The 21,822-nt window shown below is 40.5% G+C and overlaps 1 protein-coding gene across 1 annotated transcript in view; it reads right to left on the bottom strand.

The window, feature by feature from the left end:
- The window catches only part of MAGI2 (membrane associated guanylate kinase, WW and PDZ domain containing 2), a 1,616,214-nt gene that overhangs the window by 560,474 nt on the left and 1,033,918 nt on the right, over positions 1-21,822 (bottom strand). Inside the window, exon 4 of the mRNA XM_062210835.1 lies at positions 1,776-1,991. Within this exon, the coding sequence (XP_062066819.1) occupies positions 1,776-1,991 (216 nt within the window). The remainder of the gene's footprint in view (positions 1-1,775; positions 1,992-21,822) is intronic.

Below are 21,822 nucleotides of genomic sequence, written 5' to 3'. Positions count from 1 at the left end.
AGCAGATGGAAGATGTCTCTCTCTTTCTGCCTCTGCTTGCCTTTCTGTAACCCTGCCTTTCAAATAAATAAATAAATCTTTTAAAAAAGATATAATATAAGCTTAGAAAGCATTTCTTTGATTAAAAATCTTAGGAAGTTTCCTTTTATGCCTTGAATTGGGCATACAATTCAAATTCATATACTATGTCAGTATAGAATCAGTGCAGTGAAAAATAAAAATAGGAACACTAAAAGAGTAGTAGTAGGAAATATCTTAAGAATAGTAGGTACACAAAGTACATATGGTAGTATTGCCCAAGAGTTGCAACACAGCCTTTAGCTGTTCAATACTCACTAATATGCCACTAATAAAAAAATTAAGTTAGTAAAACAGAATTGTATTAACCTACTGCAAGAACGTCACAGCTTTTCTGTTGGAAACATTTGATTATGAATATTATAAAAACCTCCTATTGGCCGGCGCAGTGGCTCACTATGCTAATCCTCCACCTGTGGCGCCGGCATACCGGGTTCTAGTCCTGGTTGGGATGCCGGATTCTGTCCCGGTTGCCCCTCTTCCAGGCCAGCTCTGTGCTGTGGCCCGGTAGTGCAGTGGAGGATGGCCCAAGTGCTTGGGCCCTGCACCCCATGGGAAACCAGGAGAAGCACCTGGCTCCTGCCTTCGGATCAGCGCGTTGCGCCGGCCGCGGCAGCCATTGGAAGGTGAAACAATGGCAAAAGGAAGACCTTTCTCTCTCTCTCTCTCTCTCACTGTCCACTCTGCCTGTCAAAAAAAAATTAAAAAAAAAAACCTACTATTGCTGCTCTGTGAGTATTAAGTATAAGAAAAATATCAACATCTTGCACAAATATACTTTATTTTCGTGTATGTGGTTTGACAGATCATAAGGGAATAACTATTCTTTTCCTCATTCAAGGATCAGTGCCATCAAACTGTTAACATATAAAGTCTGCATTCTTTCTCTACATTGCCAGATTTGACAGGAATAAATGAGAGTCAAATATACAGGTGTTCAGTAGCTGCTGACATTTTGAGAACTGCATTCATTGATACTACCAACTAAATCACATGGAGTAATCTCTGTGTACACAACCGCAAGCCCAGCCAGATTTCTAAGATTATATTGTCTCAAAATTACTGCAATGAGGCCCACAAGCTTTCCATAATGATATTTATAATCTGTAACTCCTTCTAAGAAGTTTAAGCCATTTACTATGTGCCATTAATAGTGTGTAAGTAAAACCAAAAATTAAGAAAAATGAATAAATATGCCAAAATGAGAACAAGTTAGATAAACAGATCATGGCATTTCCATTTGACATAATAATCTTCTCTCTTTGAAGATCATATAATCATATATACATATTTATCTGAACAAATAGATACACACACACACACGCACGCACACACATCAAAACAGTCACCTGGGGCTGGCATCGCAGTGCGGCCAGTGAAGCTGCTTCCTGCAATGCCAGTATCCCGTATCAGAGCAGCTGTTCAAGTCCCAGCTGCTGTGCTTCTGATGCAGCTCCCTGCAGAAGAAGACTCCAGCGCTTTGGACCCTATCACCCACCTCTCTGTACTAGACTCCTGGCTTCGGCCTGGACTAGCTCCAGCCGTTGTGGCCATTGGGGAAATGGAACCAGTGGATGGAAGTCTTCTTTTTTTCTGTATCTCCCTCTCTCTGCCCCTCTGCCTTTTAAATAAATAAATAAATAAATCTTTAAAAAATAAGTCCACCAATGATTCCATAGAAAACATAAATGACTAACCTGGCGTTACCACTACTCCATTTCCATTGACCACAGGCCTCTCTTCCTCTTCCTCCTCGGGAGGCTCTACACTTGCTTTCTCCATGTTGCTCACTGATTTATTCCTCTTCCGTTTGCCTTCAGCACTTGGAGTGGCTCCTGGAAGTATCTGGTCTGTTACATTTAATAACAATGGTGCTGGTTCTGCTGGAGGCTTTGGGGTACCGTAGTAGTTGTCTGCAAATGATAGAAAAACATTTCAGAGTTAAATCTTTCTCCTATCAGGTACTTAATATGTAAGAAATAGAAATTAACATTTTTATTAACACAAATACACATCTATATGGTTTTATATCCATATATCTGATTTACTGTACTGCGCTTTAATGCTGAAAGATACAGATTTGTCTTCACTATCACCCTTGTGCCAAATCCAAAACATAGTCTTATGTATTATTCTGAAATGGCATCTAGTTAATCTCAGAATTATTCACTTTTTTTTTTTTTTGGATAACAAGATTTGATTATGATCTTTTAAAAAATAACATTAAGGGTATCTATGGTTGCTTTGTTTTAGCCACCTCACACAATTCTGGAAAGACAAAACAATTTTGTACAATTCTCCAGCTTTTAGGGGCTATGCTGTTGTCCTTGATGTGTGCAGCCTCCAGCCCAGAGTGGTGTCTCCACGCCTGTTTAGTGGTTCCCAGGGCTGCTGACAATGGGGCTGCTGCTCCAATCACTCTTCACATTAGCACAGCTGTTTGTTCCCACAGCTCCATTATCTGCGCTATGGAATCATTTGTTTCCTGCATCATCTGAGGGACTTCTTTAAAAATGAGATTAAGTCTTAGCTATCTCTGTAATAAGAACCTGGCACGTAAGCATGGAATAGATGCTTACAAAATGAACAAAGCACTTTATTTAAGAGTCCTGAACTTTTAATTGCTAGAGAACATGGGTAGTGTTTTTTAAAATCAATCTTGGACTTTTTAGCACCAACATTAAATCCATAGTGGTTCTTCCAGGTAACAGAGTTATCAATGCACTGTTTATTCACTCATTCATTAAAATCTTTATTAGTACTGTGCACCCAGGCACTCGTGATTGAGGAAAAATGATGAATATAACAGAATCTCTGTTCTCTAAGGTGCTCAACAGCCTAGTGTGAGAAACCAAAGTTGTCAGGAAGCAGATGAGCATCGTCACAGGAAACTGCAGTAAACCCGGCAGTCAAGTAGGCAGAGCTCAGTGAAGGTATTCCACAGTGTGCTGGGAAAGAAGCAACCCTTCACTGGAGCACATGGGGTCTGGACTTGGCTGTCCTACATCCCGGGTAATTCAAGCACGTCACCCGGACTCAAGGCAGGCTCTGGCTCCACATTCACAAATGCGCAACAGCAATCATTGCTAAAACCACCTGTGTTCTCGGTTGCAAAGGACGGAGGCCTACTCTTCTTAAACACAACAGGGATGTGCTGAAAAGATACGAGTCGGTGAGCTGAGGGGAAAGGCGGAAGCACCTTGGGAAAAACAGGCAGAAATCCAGTCCAGGGAGCACGTCCATGTTTCGTTTCTTTTTTTTTTTTTTACTGGCCATGGATCCCGAAAGCAACAGCGGGCTCCACCACCAAAAGGCACTGCCTCCCGGTGGAATGACCTCTGGACTCCACCTCAGCTCCAGGGACTCACTTCCTGGAAGACGCCCAGGCAGGGTCTTCTTATTGGCCGAGCCCTAGTCACGTGATAGCGCTCGCGCTGCCCCGGAAGTTGAGCTGGGTGCGCTCCTTTGATGTAGGAAAAGGGAGGCAGATGCCTGCTTTCTCAGTATCTTTGTCTTAGCGTCTCCCCAGGTGGATCCGACCTTGGGATGCCCTGCAGCTGCCCTCCTACTGCTTGGGTTGTTAGGAAGTAAGAACGTAGGAGGAAGAGCTTTAGAAAGTAAAACTTCAGAGGCTTTAAGGCAAAGCTCTGTGCACCTCCAGCTGGCGAGAACTCGGTGGGTATTCCGAAGGCTGCCCTGCTGCGAATGCTGCGGCTCATTTTCACAGTCCCAAGTTGTAAAAACTGGGAAACATTCTTTGTAGAGTGGTTCCTACACATGTGGTACATTTGTGTTTACCGATCTGCAAAGTGGAGGACACACATTTTGCTAAAGGTCACTTTCTAATTTGATAGGAAGCATTACAAACGAACCAGACCTTTATAAGCCCTGACCAAATTCTCAGCAAACAAAAAGGCTAGAGGCTCCCTAAAAGTCAGTGCACTTTCAAGCTTCAGACTTCCTCAGGCCAAAACAGCCCCCGCTACACTGCCAGGATCTCTCTGGAGTCCCAGTGCACGCACCAGACCTTTAGAAAGTTCACGAAAAGTGTGTATTATGAAAAAACCACGCATGGATTTCAAAATTTTTTGCACTAAAATAAACATATCTTCTATTCCCACTTTCCCTTAAACTTTCTGAAGCACCTGCACACTTCTTTTCTAATACACATAAAACTAGTAAACAGTCTGTATATTCCAATAAATTACATACTTTTAAGAGGTATCCTGAGACCCTTAATACTTCAGGTATACATATTACTAATAAAAATGAATCACACTTCAAGGTTTTGTTTTTCTCATTTGTCTTCTTAAAGCTTTTCAAGAAAAATAAAATATATATATGCACACATTGTACATATTAATGGGATACTATGTGATGTTTTAGTATATATATAAATTATATAATGTCCAATCATGGTAAATATATTTATCCTTTCAAGTATTTAACCAGTGAAAACATCCATAAATCCTACCTTCTAGGCTTTTTAAAAAGACAAATATACATTATATTAACATTATCTATAGTACCCCTACTGTCCAGTAGAACTCCAGAACGTTTTTTTTTTTTTTTTTTTTTTGACAGGTACAGTTATAAGCAGAGAGAGAGAGACAGAGAGAAAGGTCTTCCATCCATTGGTTCAATCCCCAAATGGCAGCTACAGCTGGCGCTGTGCAGATCTGAAGCCAGGAGCTGGGTGCTTCTTCCTGGTCTCCCATGCGGGTACAGGGCCCAAGGACCTGGGCCATCCTCCACTGCCTTCCCGGGCCATCGCAGAGAGCTGGACTGGAAGGAGGAGCAACCGGGACTAGAACGTGACGCTCATATGGGATTCCAGTGCTGCAGGTGGAGCCATGGCGCCACTCTCCGCCCCCTGCCAGAATGTCTTATATTGCCATAACCCAGCACCCATTAATCATTATTTGTCTTTTCAGTTCTAATTCTCATTGAAATAAATGAACTTTTATTAACTAGAACTAACTACATAATGTAGCCTTCAAATACATATTTAGTTGTTTTCCTGCTGAATTAATATTACAAATTAATTACACTTTTGATATGTGTTGTGATTACAAATTATGTAGCAATATCCTATTTCTACAAAAATGGCAAAAACGACTTTAATGATAAGGAACGTGGGATGTCGGGAGCAGAATGGATACTCAGTACTGAGTGGCTACTTTTGGCACATGTGCATCACTTAACAGATGAAGCCATTCTGCCTCTGCAGCTAAGAAATTAAACTCTTTCCCAATGTTATACATGAAGCAAGTGAAAAACCTATACCTGTATGACTTAATCATCTCCTCCCTTTCAAAATGCTATACTGCCACTTCAGAAAAAGAAAGCGTTGAGGCCAGCGCTGCAGCTTAGCAAGTTAAAGCCCAAGCCTTGCAGCGCCAGTAGCCCATGTGGGTGCCAGTTCGCGTCCCAGCTGTTCCTCTTCTGATTCAGCTCTCTGCTAATATGCCAGGGAAAGCAGTAGAAGATGGCCCAAGTGATTGGGCCCCTGCACCTACGTGGGAGACCCAGCGGAGACTCCTGGCTCCCGGCTTCGGTTCAGCTCAGTTCCAGTCATTGTGGCCATTTGGAGAATGAACCAGCAGATGGAAAACCTCTGTCTCTACTTCTCTCTGCAACTCTGTCTTTCAAATAAATAAAATAAATGTATGGGGTTGAAAAGAGAAGGGCAATGTTTTTACCATATCATACAACAGGCAAATTTTAGGTGATCTTTCCCCCTCTTCTCTTAAAAAAAAAAGTGTGTGTATGTACATGCATGTATACACATTTAGATGAGGGGAGCATACAGAATTTTCTAGGCTGTTTTCCACTGAATATATTTGAAAAGAATGACCTATGTTAGCAGTGTCATGTAACTTTTATAACAAGTTCCACTAATTTATTGAATATGAGGATAACAATAATATATAAAACAGTTACTATTTCTATCATGTTAAGATCATAAGCATAATCATCGTATATAAATGCCTGGAAAATAAGAGATAATTATTTAAGGAACCTGATATATTATTAAGCTTTTAAGCTAGTTATGAATGGATACTTTTCCCTTTAAATATATGCTTATAAAAGAATGTAACAATAAATGCATGCATTCCTGACATTATAAAAGTAAAAAAAAAAACTTTCAGTACATTTGAAAAAAGGAATAATCTATAAAATATCAATAGCTTGGGAGCAGGCATTTAGCCTGATGGTTAGAATACCCACAGCCCATATTGTGGTACCTGTGCTTGGCTGCCAGCTCTGACTCCTGACTCCAGCTTCCTGCTAATGCAGACACAAAAATTACTGATGACTCAAGTAACTTATGCTTGCCACCCAAAACGCTGCAGATTTGGATTGTTTTCCTGGCTCCTGGCTTTGGCCCTGGTCCAGCCCCAGTCCTTGCAGGCATTTGGAGAGTGAAATCATCATTAACTACAAAGGGTGCAGGACTAAAACAGATTATATGGGGAAGAACATCAAAAGATTTGTGGAAAATGGAAACATGGAAATCAATAATATGAACTTTTATAATCAATGATATCAGTTATATATTCCATCTGTAAAGAACTGAAAGCTTTGAGCATTTTAACCATGTTGATGCAATATTTTTATGTTATTGACTGAAGAAAACAGTTTGCCTTTTAGAGATACTTTTTAAGATTAGGAAATAAAAGGACTAGCACTGTAGCAAAGGGGGTAAAGCTGTCACCTACAGCGCCAGCATCCCATATGGGTGCCGGTTCTAGTCCTGGCTGCTCCTCTTCCAATCCATGGCCTGGGAAAGCAGTAGAAGATGGCCCAAGTCCTTGCACCCCTGCACCCACATGGGAGACCTGGAAGAAGCTCCAGGCTTCTGGCTTCGGATCAGCACAGCTTTGGCCATTGCAGCCCTCTGGGGAGTGACCCAGTGGATGGAAGACCTTTTTCTCTCTCTGCCCTTGCCTCTCTGTAGCTCTGCCTTTCAAATAAATCATATTTTTTTAAAAAAAGATTAGGAAATAAAAAGTAGTCAGAAGGAGTCAAGTCATTACCATAAGGCGGAGGCATTATGCTGTCCCACTGAAACTCTTGCATGATGCACTGATTTGATGACAGGAATGATAAGGAACATCAGCATGGTAGAGAAGGAGTTTCTCTTGAGGCTTTCTTAGGCATTTTTCAGCCAGTGTTTTTTTTTTTTTAATTTTTTTTTATTTTTTTTTTATTTTTGACAGGCAGAGTGGACAGTGAGAGAGAGACAGAGAGAAAGGTCTTCCTTTTGCCGTTGGTTCACCCTCCAATGGCCGCCGCGGCTGGCGCGCTGCGGCCAGCGCACTGCGCTGTTCCGATAGCAGGAGCCAGGTGCTTATCCTGGTCTCCCATGGGGTGCAGGGCCCAAGCACTTGGGCCATCCTCCACTGCACTCCCTGGCCACAGCAGAGAGCTGGCCTGGAAGAGGGGCAACCGGGACAGGATCGGTGCCCCGACCGGGACTAGAACCCGGTGTGCCGGCGCCGCAAGGCGGAGGATTAGCCTGTTGAGCCACGGCGCCGGCCCTCAGCCAGTGTTTTGGTTAACTTCCTCAAAACAGGTTCTTAATAAGCAGAGGATATTGTTCTTTGGCCTTTCACTAAGTAAGCAAGAATATGCCTGGAGCAACAAAACTGTTGCCATGACCTTTCCTCATGACTGATACACTTTTGCCTTGACAAGACCAATTCCACACCTTGGTAGTCATTGATTTGTTTGTGCTTTGTCATCAGGATTGTACTGGTAAAGCCATGTTGCCACTGACACAAGTTCTTCCAAGAAATGCTCAGGATCTTGACCCTACTTATTTTAAATTTCCACTTACAGTCGTGGTTTCATCTGCTACAGATCGGCTCTAACAGTTTTGGTAACCATTGAGCAGAAATTTGGTTCAACTTTAATTTTTCAGTTGGAATTGTGTAAGCTGAACCAATTGAGATGTCTTTGATGGTGGCTATTGTTTCTGCTGGTAATCATTGATCTTCAATTAGGGCACCAGCAAGATTATTGTTTTTACCCTCATAAATAGATGTGGATGATCTAATAGACGGCTTCATCTTCAACATCTCTTCCCTTTGTAAAACAAGTGATTCATTTGTAAATTTCTGATTTGAGGAGGGACAATGTCTCCATAAGATTTTTTTTTTTAAGTATCAATGATTATACCATTCTTCCACTCAAGCTTCACCATAAATTTAATGTTTGTTGTTTCTTCAATATTAGTTGAATTCATGTTGCTCTGATGGGGGCTCTTTTCAAACCAATGTGTTATTTTTTTTTAGTGCCTCAAATTACATCATATTCAGACATACTGATATAACTAGTAAATATTGGAAATCTTGAAATATTTTGCACAATTTTTAAAAATCTGTGATAGTTTTTTGTAAAAAAATTATTGATGTATTTGAAAGGCAGAGTCACAGAGAGGCAGAGGAAGAGAGAGAAAGAGGGAGAGAGAGAGAGAGAGAGAGAGAGAGAGGTCTTCCATCTGCTGGTTCACTCCCTAAATGGCTGCAAAGGCCAGAGTTGGGTTGATCTGAAGCCAGGAGTCTTCCGGGTCTCCCACACAGGTGCAGGCGTCCAAGCACTTGGGCCATCTTCTACTGCTTTTCCAGGCCATAGCAGAGAGCTGGATTGGAAGTGGAGCAGCCTAGACTGGAACTGGAGCTCATATGGGATGCCAGAGCTGCAGGTGGCAGTTTACTCACTATGCCACAGCACTGGTCTACATAGGTTTTTTATTATGTAAATATTTCAAGAGCTTTTTGAGAACTTCGCTATCATTATGAATAAATATGTTCCCTTACACATTTTTAGGCAGATCCATTCCTAGGTCACACGAATGAGATGGGAACAGCTTTCTAGCAACTGTTTGCTTACTGTACTTGAAGACCATCAAGGAATTAATCCTCTGCTGCTTTCTCTATATTTGGTCAAAACTTCTTAAAAATAATGTTTTTGTTCTTTCTTCTAATCCTTCACAGGTTTTTTTTTCACATTGACTTTAATGGAGGACCAGGGGTAGGGTAAGGATACGACATGAAATGATTTTAATGACTTAAAACCATTCCCTTTTTTGTATACCTAGATTGCATTGAATGGTAATGTATACCAAAATAGTATTTCTTGAGATGCACCCTATCCTTTATGCTTTTAAATTCTAATAATATGGCAAGAAGCAGTACTGCATTTAAAATCAAATATTAAGTATGAGGCAATGTAAAAGTGTACCATCAAACTGAAATGCTTTGAAATACTGAAGCCATTGTAACCCATAAGCTGTACTTTGGAAATTTATATTCATTAAATAAAAGTTTAATAAATGAAAAAAAAAAGAAATACTTTCACTAACTTCCAACAACTTCATCTATCAAAAGATGAGTTTTCATGATTGAAGAATGTGATTCATTATTAATTTAGTTTATTCAGCACTGTAAATTGCAAATTCAGATTCAGGATTCTGTTGTTTCAATCAGTTTGATATATAATATTAATACATGTATGGTTTTATGTAAAATAACCATAGATCATTCCATTTGGTATCTGAGTAGAGATATAATTTTAAGGTAGTAAACTTGCCTTCAAGATACTTCACAAATTAAGGTCACGACCCTCACTTTTACCCAATTATTCTCAGTGTTTTTATTACCATTTTGATAAGAAGAAAGAATCAATTTTAGATAATGGTTTAGTATAAGAGAAATGATTTCCTACAGGGACTCTCTGGGCATGCACATAACATAGCTCATCTCTGCGGATCCCAGAGAGCTTGAGAATATGTCCTTGTGTTGGAAATAATGTATGGCAAGATGTAAGGGAATAAAACTCTTATTATTTGTTTCTTAGTTTTATAAATGGATCAAAAAATTTGATACTTGGCCCCCTCTATGGCATCTGTCAAATTTGACTATGACATTAAACAGAGAACATATTCAGAGTTCCAGATCCAAACATAATTAATTATGTTAGAAAACCTGGCAGATCATAAGTCAATAATCATTTCCATATATCAGTGATTTCCTTTGTATTAATAAAAATGAGAGATTAAGGAATCCGAACGCTAGGGCTGGAATGGTGGCTTAGCGGGTAAAGCCAATGCATGCAACATTGGCATCCAAAGTGGGCGCTGGTTCAAAACTTGGCTGCTGCTGCCGCGCCCTGCTAATGTACCTGGAAAAGCAGAGGAAGATTACCCATGTGCTTAGGGTCCTGCACCCACGTGGGAGACTGGATGAACCTCCTGGCGTCTGGCTTCTGTCTGGCTCAGCTCTGGCTGCTCAGGACATTTGGGGAGTGAATCAGCAGATGGAAGATCTCTTTCTTGTTCTCTCTCTCTCTCTCTCTCTCTCTCTCTGCCTTTGCCTCTCTGTAACCCTGCTTTCTAACAAATATCAAGATAAAGCATTGTTAATAACAATGAGAAAGAAAAATGAGTATCAAAAGACATCATAACTCATGACAGCCCTGGCAGGAACCACAGGTACATGGCTACAGTTAGAGAAGTAGAATGTCTATAAATATATAGCAAAGAATAAATATAACCCAGCAAATAGTTTACTTTTCATTTCTACCAGAAACTATGACATAAATTCTCACTTCAGAAAGCTTCTGTCAATTTATTTTTGCAATAATTTTTGAAAGCAGCTCTGAAAAAAAAAAAGTATGATTTCCTTTAGAGGTCTTATGTAGTTGGTGGTCGGAACCAAGATGCAGAAACTCAATGAATCCTAAAGAGAATGTCTTTTTCTCTTGTAGTAAGAAGCATTAATTACATATGTGACAGACATTGGAAAACATCCCAAATGGTGTTTTGTCACTCACCCGGAACACTGAATTGCTCGATTTTTGAAGATTCAGTGTTGGATGTGACATTCAAGAAGTACACAATTGTGAAAGAATTGTGGAAGTTTTTGCTTGTTTTTTAACTTATGGAATTGAATGATTTTCTAACCAGTCCCACCTAAGAATTTTAAGTTTACTTATTTGTTTATTTATTTTACAGATTTTATTTATTTGAGAGGTAAATTATAGACAGAGAGAGGGAGAGACAGAGATAAGTCTTCCATCCACTGCTCTTCTCCCCAAATAGCTGACATGGCTCGGGCTGGGCAAGGCCAAAGCCAGGAGCCAGGAGCTTCTTCCTGGTCTCCCATGCATGGGCCATCTTCCACTGCTTTCCCAGGCCATAAGTAGAGAGCTGAATGGGAAGAGGAGCAGGCAGGACACGAACTGGTACTGATATGGAATGCCAGTGCCTTAGGCAAAGGATTAACCTACTATGCTACACCACCGGCACCTTAAGTTTACGTTAATTTAAATTAATGCTGGCTTCAAAATTTGATCCCCTATGCCACCCATTCTCAATTATCCATCAATATTCTTTAAAAAGTCAGGTCATTGATTTAATTTGACTAACATTTTCTGAAAATTGTTCACAAGTGCTCAAATGTCATTCGGATTGAATATTCATTTATTTGCATAGCCACTGTGGACAGACACAAGACAAATCTAACCTGAAAGCTAACTGTCCAAAGACTGGGTACGATATGTGGTTCCTTAACTTACAGGAGGTCAGATATACTTCCCTTCAGTGACTGTTCTCTTTAGGAATATGAGAATAGTTCAGCATATTTTTCAACTGTGCCCAATAACATAGATAAAGAAAATACTCAAGAGAACAGAAAGAAGTCACATATGATTTCTCAATGTCAACTACATATCATCTTTCAAAATAAAGCTGACTTATGTATCTATAATTACAACATAAAAATTCACAGCCCAACTTATAAGCAAATCACATTTAAATAATATTAAATCCCTTAGAGCATAACTGTCTAGCAAATAGTAAAGTGGGCCACAAATACAAGCCACATAGGTCATTTTAAATTTTCCAGTTAGTCACTCTAAACAAAGGAAAAATGTAAAAGTAATTGAAATAACATATTTTGCTTTATGCAATGTATCTGGAATGCTATCATTTCAATACACAGACAATATAAAAAGTTATTAATGCAATATTTTATTATTTCATACTAAGACTTCAGAATCCAGTGTATGGTTTATACTTCTAGCGTAGCTTATTTTGGACAAGCCCCATTTCACACGTTCAATAGCCATATGTGAGTAATGGCTCCTGTACTGGATAGCATAGCTTTAGTAACCGCTTTCACCAAATAAAGTTGCAGATTACTTTATTATCACTGTAGTAACTTCCTTTTTCATAAACAAGTTGAACCTATCTCCTTTAAATACTTGATAAAATTGAATACACACCAAAACACAAGAAAAATTTTAGGAACCACTGTGTCAATGGTATTTCTCTGGTTGTATTGCTTGGCTCCACTAAGTATGTATAAAATATTATATTTATTGGGGCAAGCATTATGGCATACTGAGTTAAGCAACCTCTTGCTACACCAACACCCCCTTTGGGCAATGGTTCATGGTCCGGTTGCTCCACTTCCAATCCAGCTTCCAACTAATGGCCTGGGAAAAGCAGCAGATGACCCAAGTGCTTAGGACCCTGCCACCCATGTGGGAGACCCAGTTGAAGCTCCTGGATCCTGGCTTCAGCCTAGCACAGCCCTGGCCATTGCAGTCATTGAGGGATGAACCAACACACTCTAGCTTAAGTCCGCATGGTGCTCAGTGCCCCGACTCACACTTCTTCTCTCACTAGGCTTCAGCGTTCACATGTCCTGCTCATAACAATTCCAATCTCCTTTTTTCTTCTATACATTATGTGTGTCCCATCTCCAATTTCCTTTGTGTCTTGCTATGTGACCTGGTTGCCACTCTGTTAAACGAATTCAAACCAAGATGACAAAGACTAAAATTGGCTTACTCAATCCTTGACAATTCTTGTATTTTAGTGGGATTTAAAACTCTAGTCCAAAAAGTAGAACTGTAGAATTTGGAAAGTCAGTAACTGGCAACTACTGAGGGACCACATTTTTTGAAGAGTATTTGGAACTCCTGAAATCAAAATGGAGGGTCGATATGACTAACCTGTTCCTAGGGAAACCCAAGGAAAACATCAATGCAAAGATATTTGGAAAACGATGTCAAGAAAAAATAATTTACTTTATAATTCCAGTTATTCACAAACCTATTTCTATCTCCTTTAGTGGAATCCTACTGCAATTGTGATATTAATGTAATTATGAATTATTTAAGATTTTCAAGTGTGCAGTGAGCTCTGTGATTAAGGGACAGTTCTAGCTAAGTCAAACAAATGGAAGTAAAATTTTGATGAATTCATAAATGGCCATTTGTACAAAACTCAGCAGATTCCTGTGATAGTGATCTTAATTAAATTTACTTCTTCACAAATTGATAAAAGCAACAGAACCTTTCAAGGACAATCTTATTTTTCTCATACAACATTTATGGCTAGCCATATAACTTCCTTCTCCCACTGGTACTATTAACTTGATAATATAAAATTACTAAGAAATCAGGAGACCAAGTTTTCTTTATTATCACTGTGTAACAAATACAATACCCAGGGAAATTTCTGATTAATTTTAATTTGATTGTTAGTTAATGACCAAAGAAATTTGCCAAATATAAAATCTCAAATCCTTAGTTGCTAATAAAACACAGAAGAACAATTTAAAACTGTAGTTCTACTCAGAGAATTTGTTTGCTAGATTTTCCTAAGTGTGGCAAGAACTCCATATACAGAGTTAGAGAATCTGGAGGTTCTGCCACTAACCTCATAAATGACCTTGGAGTAGACATTAAACTCCTCTGAATCTTAGTTTCCTAATTTGTGAAATCATGTGACTGTAGCATATTTTAAGGTATTTCTCACCTCCAAAATTCTATGATGAACAATTTTTGAGACATTTATTTATGTATTCTCATTTTATTTGAAAGGCAGAGAGATAGAGGGGAGGCAGATCTTGCACCCTTTCTAAATGCTCACAACAGCCATGGCTTGGCCAGGCTGAAGCCAGGAGCCAGGAACTCAATTCTGGTCCGCCATGTGTGTGGCAGGGATGCGAGTATTTAAGTAATCATCTGCAGCCTCCCAGGTTGCATTAGCTGGAAGCTGGTGTCAAAAGTGATGTCTTGGGGCCAGTGCTGTGGCGCAGCAGGTTAATGCCCTGGCCTGAAGCGCCAGCATCCCATATAGGCACCAGTTCAAGACCACTTCCAATTCAGCTCTCTGCTATGGCCTGGGAAAGCAGTAGAAGATGGCCCAAGTGCTTGGGCCCCTACACCCACATAGGAGACCCAGAAGAAGCTCCTAGCTCCTGGCTTTGGATTGGCACAGCTCCGGCCGTTGCAGCCAATTGGGGAGTGAACCATCGGATGGAAGACCTCTCTCTCTCTCTTTCTCTGTCTCTCCTCTCTCTGTGTAACTCTGACTTTCAAATAAAATAAATAAATCTTAAAAAAAAAATGTGATGACTTAACCACTATACCAAACACACACTGTGTGACAAAAAATTTTTAAGGATATAATAGCAACAGATTGTATGGTTTTTGCATATTAAAAAGTCCTGAATCAACAATGTACTACACTTTCAAATGCATTAGAGTCTGGACTCACTAGCTTTCTTGACATAAACATAATGAAATTTCATATGACCTTCATCTTTTTTTTCTATGCACATTCCCTTCTGACCAAGAGGTTATGCTTACAGGGTATTTTCATTCTTATTTCAAGCCTTTCCCTTGCACCCATCACTACTGGTTAATTCGGCAGTTCCTCAGTATACTCCCATAGGATGTGTATGAAGTAGGAGTACTTTGTGGAAGGAGGGCGTACATGAAGCCCTTAAAATTTACATTTTAATCCATGTGATACCTTAAAATTTTCTGATTTTTGTAAAGTCAAAATTTTCACTATGATTACCTGTGAGACAATTAGAAGCATAAACCCTAAATCCCAGATCATCGTTAAAATTGGCAGCAATTTAGATATAAGAGGTAAGCCAGGGAAGGAATGAACAACCCAAACAGTTAAAGAAAAAACAACAGTTTTTGGTATCCAATCATCAGGCTGTGTCTGCATGATGCTAGCAAGTATTAAATAACCCAGGCTTTTTCTCTCTCCTGAATCAACATTGTTACTGCCTACAAAAACCAACCTCATGGCAAATCTATCTAATCTATTGGTATCTTATATTTAAAACTCCTGAAACCATCAATTAATTCTTTCTGGATGTATGTTTTATTGAGGTACATCTCCCCTATTCCTCAAATGTTCATCTCATCTTTCATACTCTATAGTAAATCATAAAAGTGCCAGAAACAAGATTTTATTAAAGAAAAATTGTTGAAAGATGAAAGTGGAGGAAGAAACATGTGAGTCAAAAAATGATCACCCATCATGGAGAGTAACTAAGAAAGAAAAAGAGAAGCAGGAGCAGGAGACAGGCAGCAAGAAGATGCTGAGTGCCTTTCAATGAAGTTGTAGGGTTCTGGTATTATTTGTGAGGTGACATTATGCCCAGAGCCACAAATATGATGCCACCTCTGACCACCAGAAATCAGAGGAGGTACTAGAGCTGCATCATCCAATGTAGGCACTTGCCACACTTACTGAGTAGTCAGTTACTAGTAGCAGGGAGTGATATCCATAACTAATAAGAATGAGTGAACTTGAGTGTGAGAGTCAACCCAACAGTCCAGGCCAACAATTGACATTGGGTGAATCAGGGAGAGGGTTCAAGGGTTAAGACTTTCATTGGCTGACCAAGCCAATGAAAGCTAAGTTATCATGCTTCCAACCATGCTTCTGTGATTGATTCAACTAATATTTTCTAAAATTCTACTATTTGCCCAAGCAGGGCTAACTCAAGGAACAATGGTGAACCAAACAAGCACAGTACTCTGATGCTGACCTTCTATTCGGGTATATAGGTATTAATCAAATAATCACTCAAATACAAAATTGCAAACTCTAGTAAGTGCAAATGGTGTATTTTGAGAACTTTGAGTTGGAATTAAATTTACTAAGAAAAAGGAAAGAATTATGGTTGAACACCTAACACCTTCCCTCCATCTGAAGCAAGATATTTCTAGATCAATACAGATCTTTAGGAGATGCACATGACATTCCTAAAAAGAAATAAATTTCCTCCATTGTTCCTTTACCTTGTTCCAAGTACTTTTCCACAGGTCAAATGGCTTCATTATTTGGAAAAGATAATGTATGTATAGATGCTTGTGTTCTTCAAAACAGACAAGCCAATATCAGGAGGAGCTGATGTTGTGGCATAGTGGGTTAAGCTGCCACATGTGATGCCTCTTGGATCCTGGCTTTCTACTGGCCAAACCCTGGCCATGGTGGCCATTTGGGAAGTGAACAAGTGGATGAAAGATCTTTATCTCTCCTGTCTCTCTGCAACTCTGCTTTCACATAAATTAATAAATCAATAAATCTTTTGTAAAATAAGCTAATACTAAAATTTATGCTACGATAAACCTCCCTTCGCTCAGTTTAACACAAGACATAGAGTATGCTGAAAACATTTCTAATATTCCACGAAGTGCCATGCAGTTTGTAATTTAAAAGTTTTTTTGATGACCTACAACAAACTGAAGGAGTAGCAGAGGTCAGACTCATCCTGATGGTGGAGCTTGTACCCTTGGGCACTACGACTGTCAGGTCTCTGTTTCTAGACTTATTATCATTGTGCTGAAGTTATTTCTGCCCTGACAGTGAGAGAGAGAGAGTACAGACAGAAGGAACAGCTTCCCCATGGCCGTGATGTGTGAAGTGGGATTAGGAAAGGAGGTAAAATGAAGCAAAAGCTCAAGAGTGCAAGGTGGGAAAGGCACTCCAGACTGAAAGAACAACTTTGCAAAATCCTCAGTGTGGAGGAATGTTCCCTGGAGAACAAAAAGAACCTTGTGGCTGCAGCCAGAACATGGAGGAGCTCTGAGACTGGACATCAGAAAGAGCCTAATAGTCTTTGTTAACAATTTGGGTCAGGTTCCTATGAGAATAAGGAAGCCAGTACGGGTTTTAAAAGGCAATCACATTTGTTTTTTAAAATCGATTGTCAGGCTGCTGTGGGAAGAAAGGACTGGAGGCAGCAAGAGTGAACTGCTGAGCTCAATGAGGGATCTATGGCAGGGGTGCAGAGGAGTTATGGAGACAGCAACGATACTCAACTAGGATTTGCAGGGCTCAAAGAATGATAGCCACCCAAAAATATGGTGTTTCTTGGTGTTCTGAGATAGCTGGCCTAAAGGAAATTAAAAAGCCTTAAAAGTAGTCTCACCTGGCATTATTGCTTAACAGTCTGAGCTGCCACCTGCAACACCAGCATCCCATATGGACTGGTTCGAGTCCTGGCTGTACCATTTACAATCCAGGTCCCTGCTAATGCACCTTGAAAAGCAGTGGAGAATGGTCCAAGAGCCTGTGCCCCTGCACCCATGTGGGAGATCCGGATGAAGTTCCTGGCTTCACCCTGGCCCAGCACTGGACATTACAGCCATTAGGGGAGTGAACAGTGGATGGAAGTTTTGCTCTCTCTCTCTCCTTCTTTCTCTTACTGTAACCCTGCCTTTCAAATAAATATTTTTTTTTCTTTAGAGTAGGCCCAGAATCAAGGCTCCTTCCCTTGTTTCTCCCTTCCTGGTGGCAGGAAAGGTTTTTTGCTAAATTTCCTAACCTGCCCAGGGTCAGGAGCTAGTCAAGAAGAAACAAGCACTCCTGGCCCCTTCCCTGAGGCTTCATCAACTAAATACCCATGACAGTTTGTCACCACACCCTGAGAGATTCTTGCCATACACACATGTCCACTCTGCAGACCAAACAGATGTGTCCCAGGCCATTGTATATCTTTAAACTCATTGCGTTTTCCTAAAAACTATTTATGACTCCCACAACTTGTCCATATTTCCCTTATTCCTCCTTGTTTGTTGAAGTGGAGTATATAGGGGCTCATGTTGAGGTGCGGTGGGTTAAGCTACCACCTGTGACGCTGACATCCCATACGAGCAACGATTGGAGTTCCAGCTATTCCACTTCCAATCCAACTCTCTGCTAATGCACCTGGGAAAGCAGAGGAAGATGGCTCAAGACCTTGGGCCCCCACCACCGATGTGGGGGTCACGGAATGAGATCTGGGCTCCTGATTCTGGCCTGGTGCAGCCCCTCAGCTGTTGCAACTATTTTGGGAGTGAATCAGAGGATGGAAGATTGCTCTCTCTTTGTCTGTGTGTGTGTTTCCCTCTCATTGTTTCTCCCTATCTGTAACTCTGCCTTTCAAATAAATAAATAACTGAATCATAAATAAAAAGAAATGGGGTATATAAGTTTTGAACAATTTGGGGCTATGGGTCATCATATTGTTGTGATTTCCCGCTTTTGCACATCTATCCATTGATATGCTTTTATTCCTATTTAATCAATGTCAGGTTATTCCAGCTAACCTTCAGAGGGTAGAGGGGAAATTCTTCTGTGCTCTTATAGGCTCCAAGGAAGAAAAGAAAAGAGTACTATTTAGAAAAGAACTCATATTAGCCACTTGTGTTTCAAAAACTGTAGGCCTTTCCTTGATGCCCTCCCTCTCTGTTTTGGAAATAAGCAATATTCAACAGATCTCAATTTACTCCTGACACCCAGGCATGCTTTTTGATATGCTGGAGATTGGCATGCCCAGACTGCAATATTCACTTTTTTATCCCCTTGAAACATGGCAGAATTCTATAAATCTTAATTTTCTGAAAGAATTATCCTTTTTAAAAGTCTTCATGGACATTCATTCAGGCACCGATGGGTAGCCCTATAGCAACTTGTTTCTACCTCTTATTAAAGCCATTACATTTTACTGTAATTATTTAGTTAATGTCTGCACCACACTACATCTTGGCTTCTCAAAAGGAGCCATTTATCATTTAGTGTTGTTTTCCCAGCCTCGAGAACAACATTGGCACAAGGTCAAGGCTGAGAAAATGATTAGTCAATGAATTCTAACAATGAAGGAACACTCAGGTCCTGTAAAGAAGATGCAACCCTGGTCACTATTTCTAGACTTTCATGATGACAAGGAGAGCTTTGGCTCTCAGAGGATGGTCCCCAGAACAGCAGCACCACCAGCACCTGGGATCCTGTTAGAAACACAGATTCCAAGACCCCACTCCCTACCTCTAGCCAGAACCTCTAGGCTTGGATTACTATATTCATTCTTTTTCTGTTTGTTTTACAGATTTATTTATTTGAAAGGCAGAGTAAGAGTGTGGGAAGGGGGTGAGAGAGAGAGAAAGAAAACGGTCTTCCATCTGTTAGTTCACTCCCCAAACCACCACAATAGCTGGGGCTGGGTCAGTTAGAAGCCAGGAGCCAGGAGCCAGGCTGGCTTGGGCCATCTCCTGCTGCCTTCCCATGTATAATATCATGGCATTGGCTTGGAAGTGGGTCAGACGGCACTCAAATCAGCGCTCACATGCATCACAGGTGGCAGCTTACCTGTCTGTGCTACAACGCTCAGCCACACTTTCTGCTCCTCTAATGCACATGAATACCTGAGCACCACTGCCTTCTAGGAAAGCCTCAATGGGAAGGAGACCGAATTTAAAAAGTTTATTTTCAAAGCTAGACCAGTATCATAGAAATGTGAGTAGCCCATTTTAGGATCGTATATCATTTCTTCCTAATCATCTTAATAAAAATTTTCACAAGAACACAGTTGTTGTTTTGATTTGGATTTCTAGGCTTAAAAACTATTTTAAAAAAATTATTTGTGAGGCAATGGGGAGAGGATATGGGTGGGAGAGAGGGAGGAGAAAGAGAGAAAGAGCTCATCTGCTGATTCACTCCCCAAATGCCTGCATAAGCAATTGGGGCTGGGCTGGGTTGAAGCTGGGAGCTGAGCACTCAACCCAGGTCTCCCATGTGGGTGACAGGAATCCAGTCCCTTGGGCCATCACTTTGGCCTCCCACAGTCTTCATAGTCAGGGAGCAATAATTGGGAGATGGAGCTGAGAAGTGAATCTAGGCTCTCCAATGTGGGACACAGATGTGTGTCTTAACTGGCACTTAAGTTGTATTTAAGTGTTAAATTTCGAATATGCAATCTTGTCTTTGTTAGGAGTTGGCAAACTTTTAGGCTTTGCAGCCATATGGTCTCTGCCATAACAACTAAGCCATGCTGCTGTGGCAGGCAATCATCCATAGACACCATATAGGTCAATGGGTGTGGCTGTGCTCCAATAACACTTTGTTAATGGGTACTAAAATTTAAATTTCATGTGATTTTTGTATGATCCAAATTACTAATCTTCTTTAATTTTTTAAAAATTTAAATGTAAAATACATTCTCATAATGTGGGCTATTAAAAAAAAATGTGGCAGCATAAAGATTGGACCCATAAGCTAAAGATTACCACACCCTGGTCTATGTCGTAATCAATTATCAACACAAAATGTTCCAAGGCATAGAAATAATCCGTTAACTTAACACTTAATATGTACCCAGCAAACATGCAATGCAGGTAAAGTTCTTGTTTTCAGGGTAGTTAAGAATCCATAGGCGAAAAGACAGTAAAATCAATCAACTGGGCCATCGTTGTGACTTAGTTGTTTAAAGCCCTGGCCTGCAGCGCCAGCATCCCAACTCAGTACCAGTTCAAGTCCCAGCTGCTCCATTTCTGATCCAGCTTCCTGCTTATGGCCTGGGAAAGCAGTGGAAGATGGCCCAAGGCCTTGGGCCTCTGCACTACCATGGGTGCAGAAGAAGTTCCAGGCTCTTGGCTTCAGATCAGTTCAACTTGGCAACTGCGGCCATTTGGGGAGGGAATCAGAGGATGCAAGACCTCTCTCTGTCTCTTCCTCTCTCTGTAACTCTATCTTTCACATGAATAAAACAATTCTTTAAAAAAAAAGTCAATCAGATGAATAAATGAGACATAGGAAATGTTCAGAGCACTGTAAGAGAGAGGAATAAAGTTACTTTCTGTAGCATATTAAGGAAGACCTATATGAGGAGGTGCCATTTAAATTAAGATGAAAATGCCGATAAAATGTGCCCATTATATGAAGAGCCAGAAGAGCAAGATCTATGCATGTGTGGAAAAAGGAAAGGAAGAGCTTGGTGTACCGAGGAATAACAAAAGTCAATGTGACTGAAACACAGGAGTAATGAGGATTGAAGAGCAGGATTTGATTCTGGGAGAAGATAGGAAGAAGATCCTGCAGGGTCTTATCAGCCAGAGCGAAGGATTTGAGAAGCATTTTATGCAAGGGAGAAACATGATTTTATGTAAGGCTTTAGGAGGTCTTTCATTCTTGTTGCTTTGTGCAAAAATGGATTTGGACAGGAGTAAAAAAGCAGCAAGATGGTTTGGAGACTGGATGAGAAATGTGTATGTGTGTGTGTGTGTGTGTGTGTGTGTGTGTGACTGTGGGGCCAGCAGTGTGGTGCAGCACATGAAGCCACTGCCTATGACACTGGCATCCCAATACAGGTGCCAGTTCATGTCCTGGCTGCTCCACTTCTAATCCAGCTCTCTTTTAATGGCCTGGGAAAAGCAGTAAAACATGACCCAAGGTGTTTTTGCCCCAGTGCTCATGTAGGAGACCTGGATGAAGCTCCTGGCTCCTGGCTTTAGCCAGGCCCAGAACTGGCCATTGCAGCCATCTGGAGAGCGAACCAGCAGCGAACTCTCTCTCTCTCTCTCTCTCTCTCTCTCTCTCTGTGTGTGTGTGTGTGTGTGTCTCCCTATCTCTAACTCTGAGTTTCAAAATAAATAAATGTT

Source organism: Lepus europaeus, chromosome 1, assembly GCF_033115175.1.
Source record: "Lepus europaeus isolate LE1 chromosome 1, mLepTim1.pri, whole genome shotgun sequence".
Classification (NCBI taxonomy): Eukaryota; Metazoa; Chordata; class Mammalia; order Lagomorpha; family Leporidae; genus Lepus; species Lepus europaeus.
The sequence above is the reverse complement of the archived record's forward strand: the minus strand, read 5'-3'. Positions and strand labels throughout refer to the sequence as shown.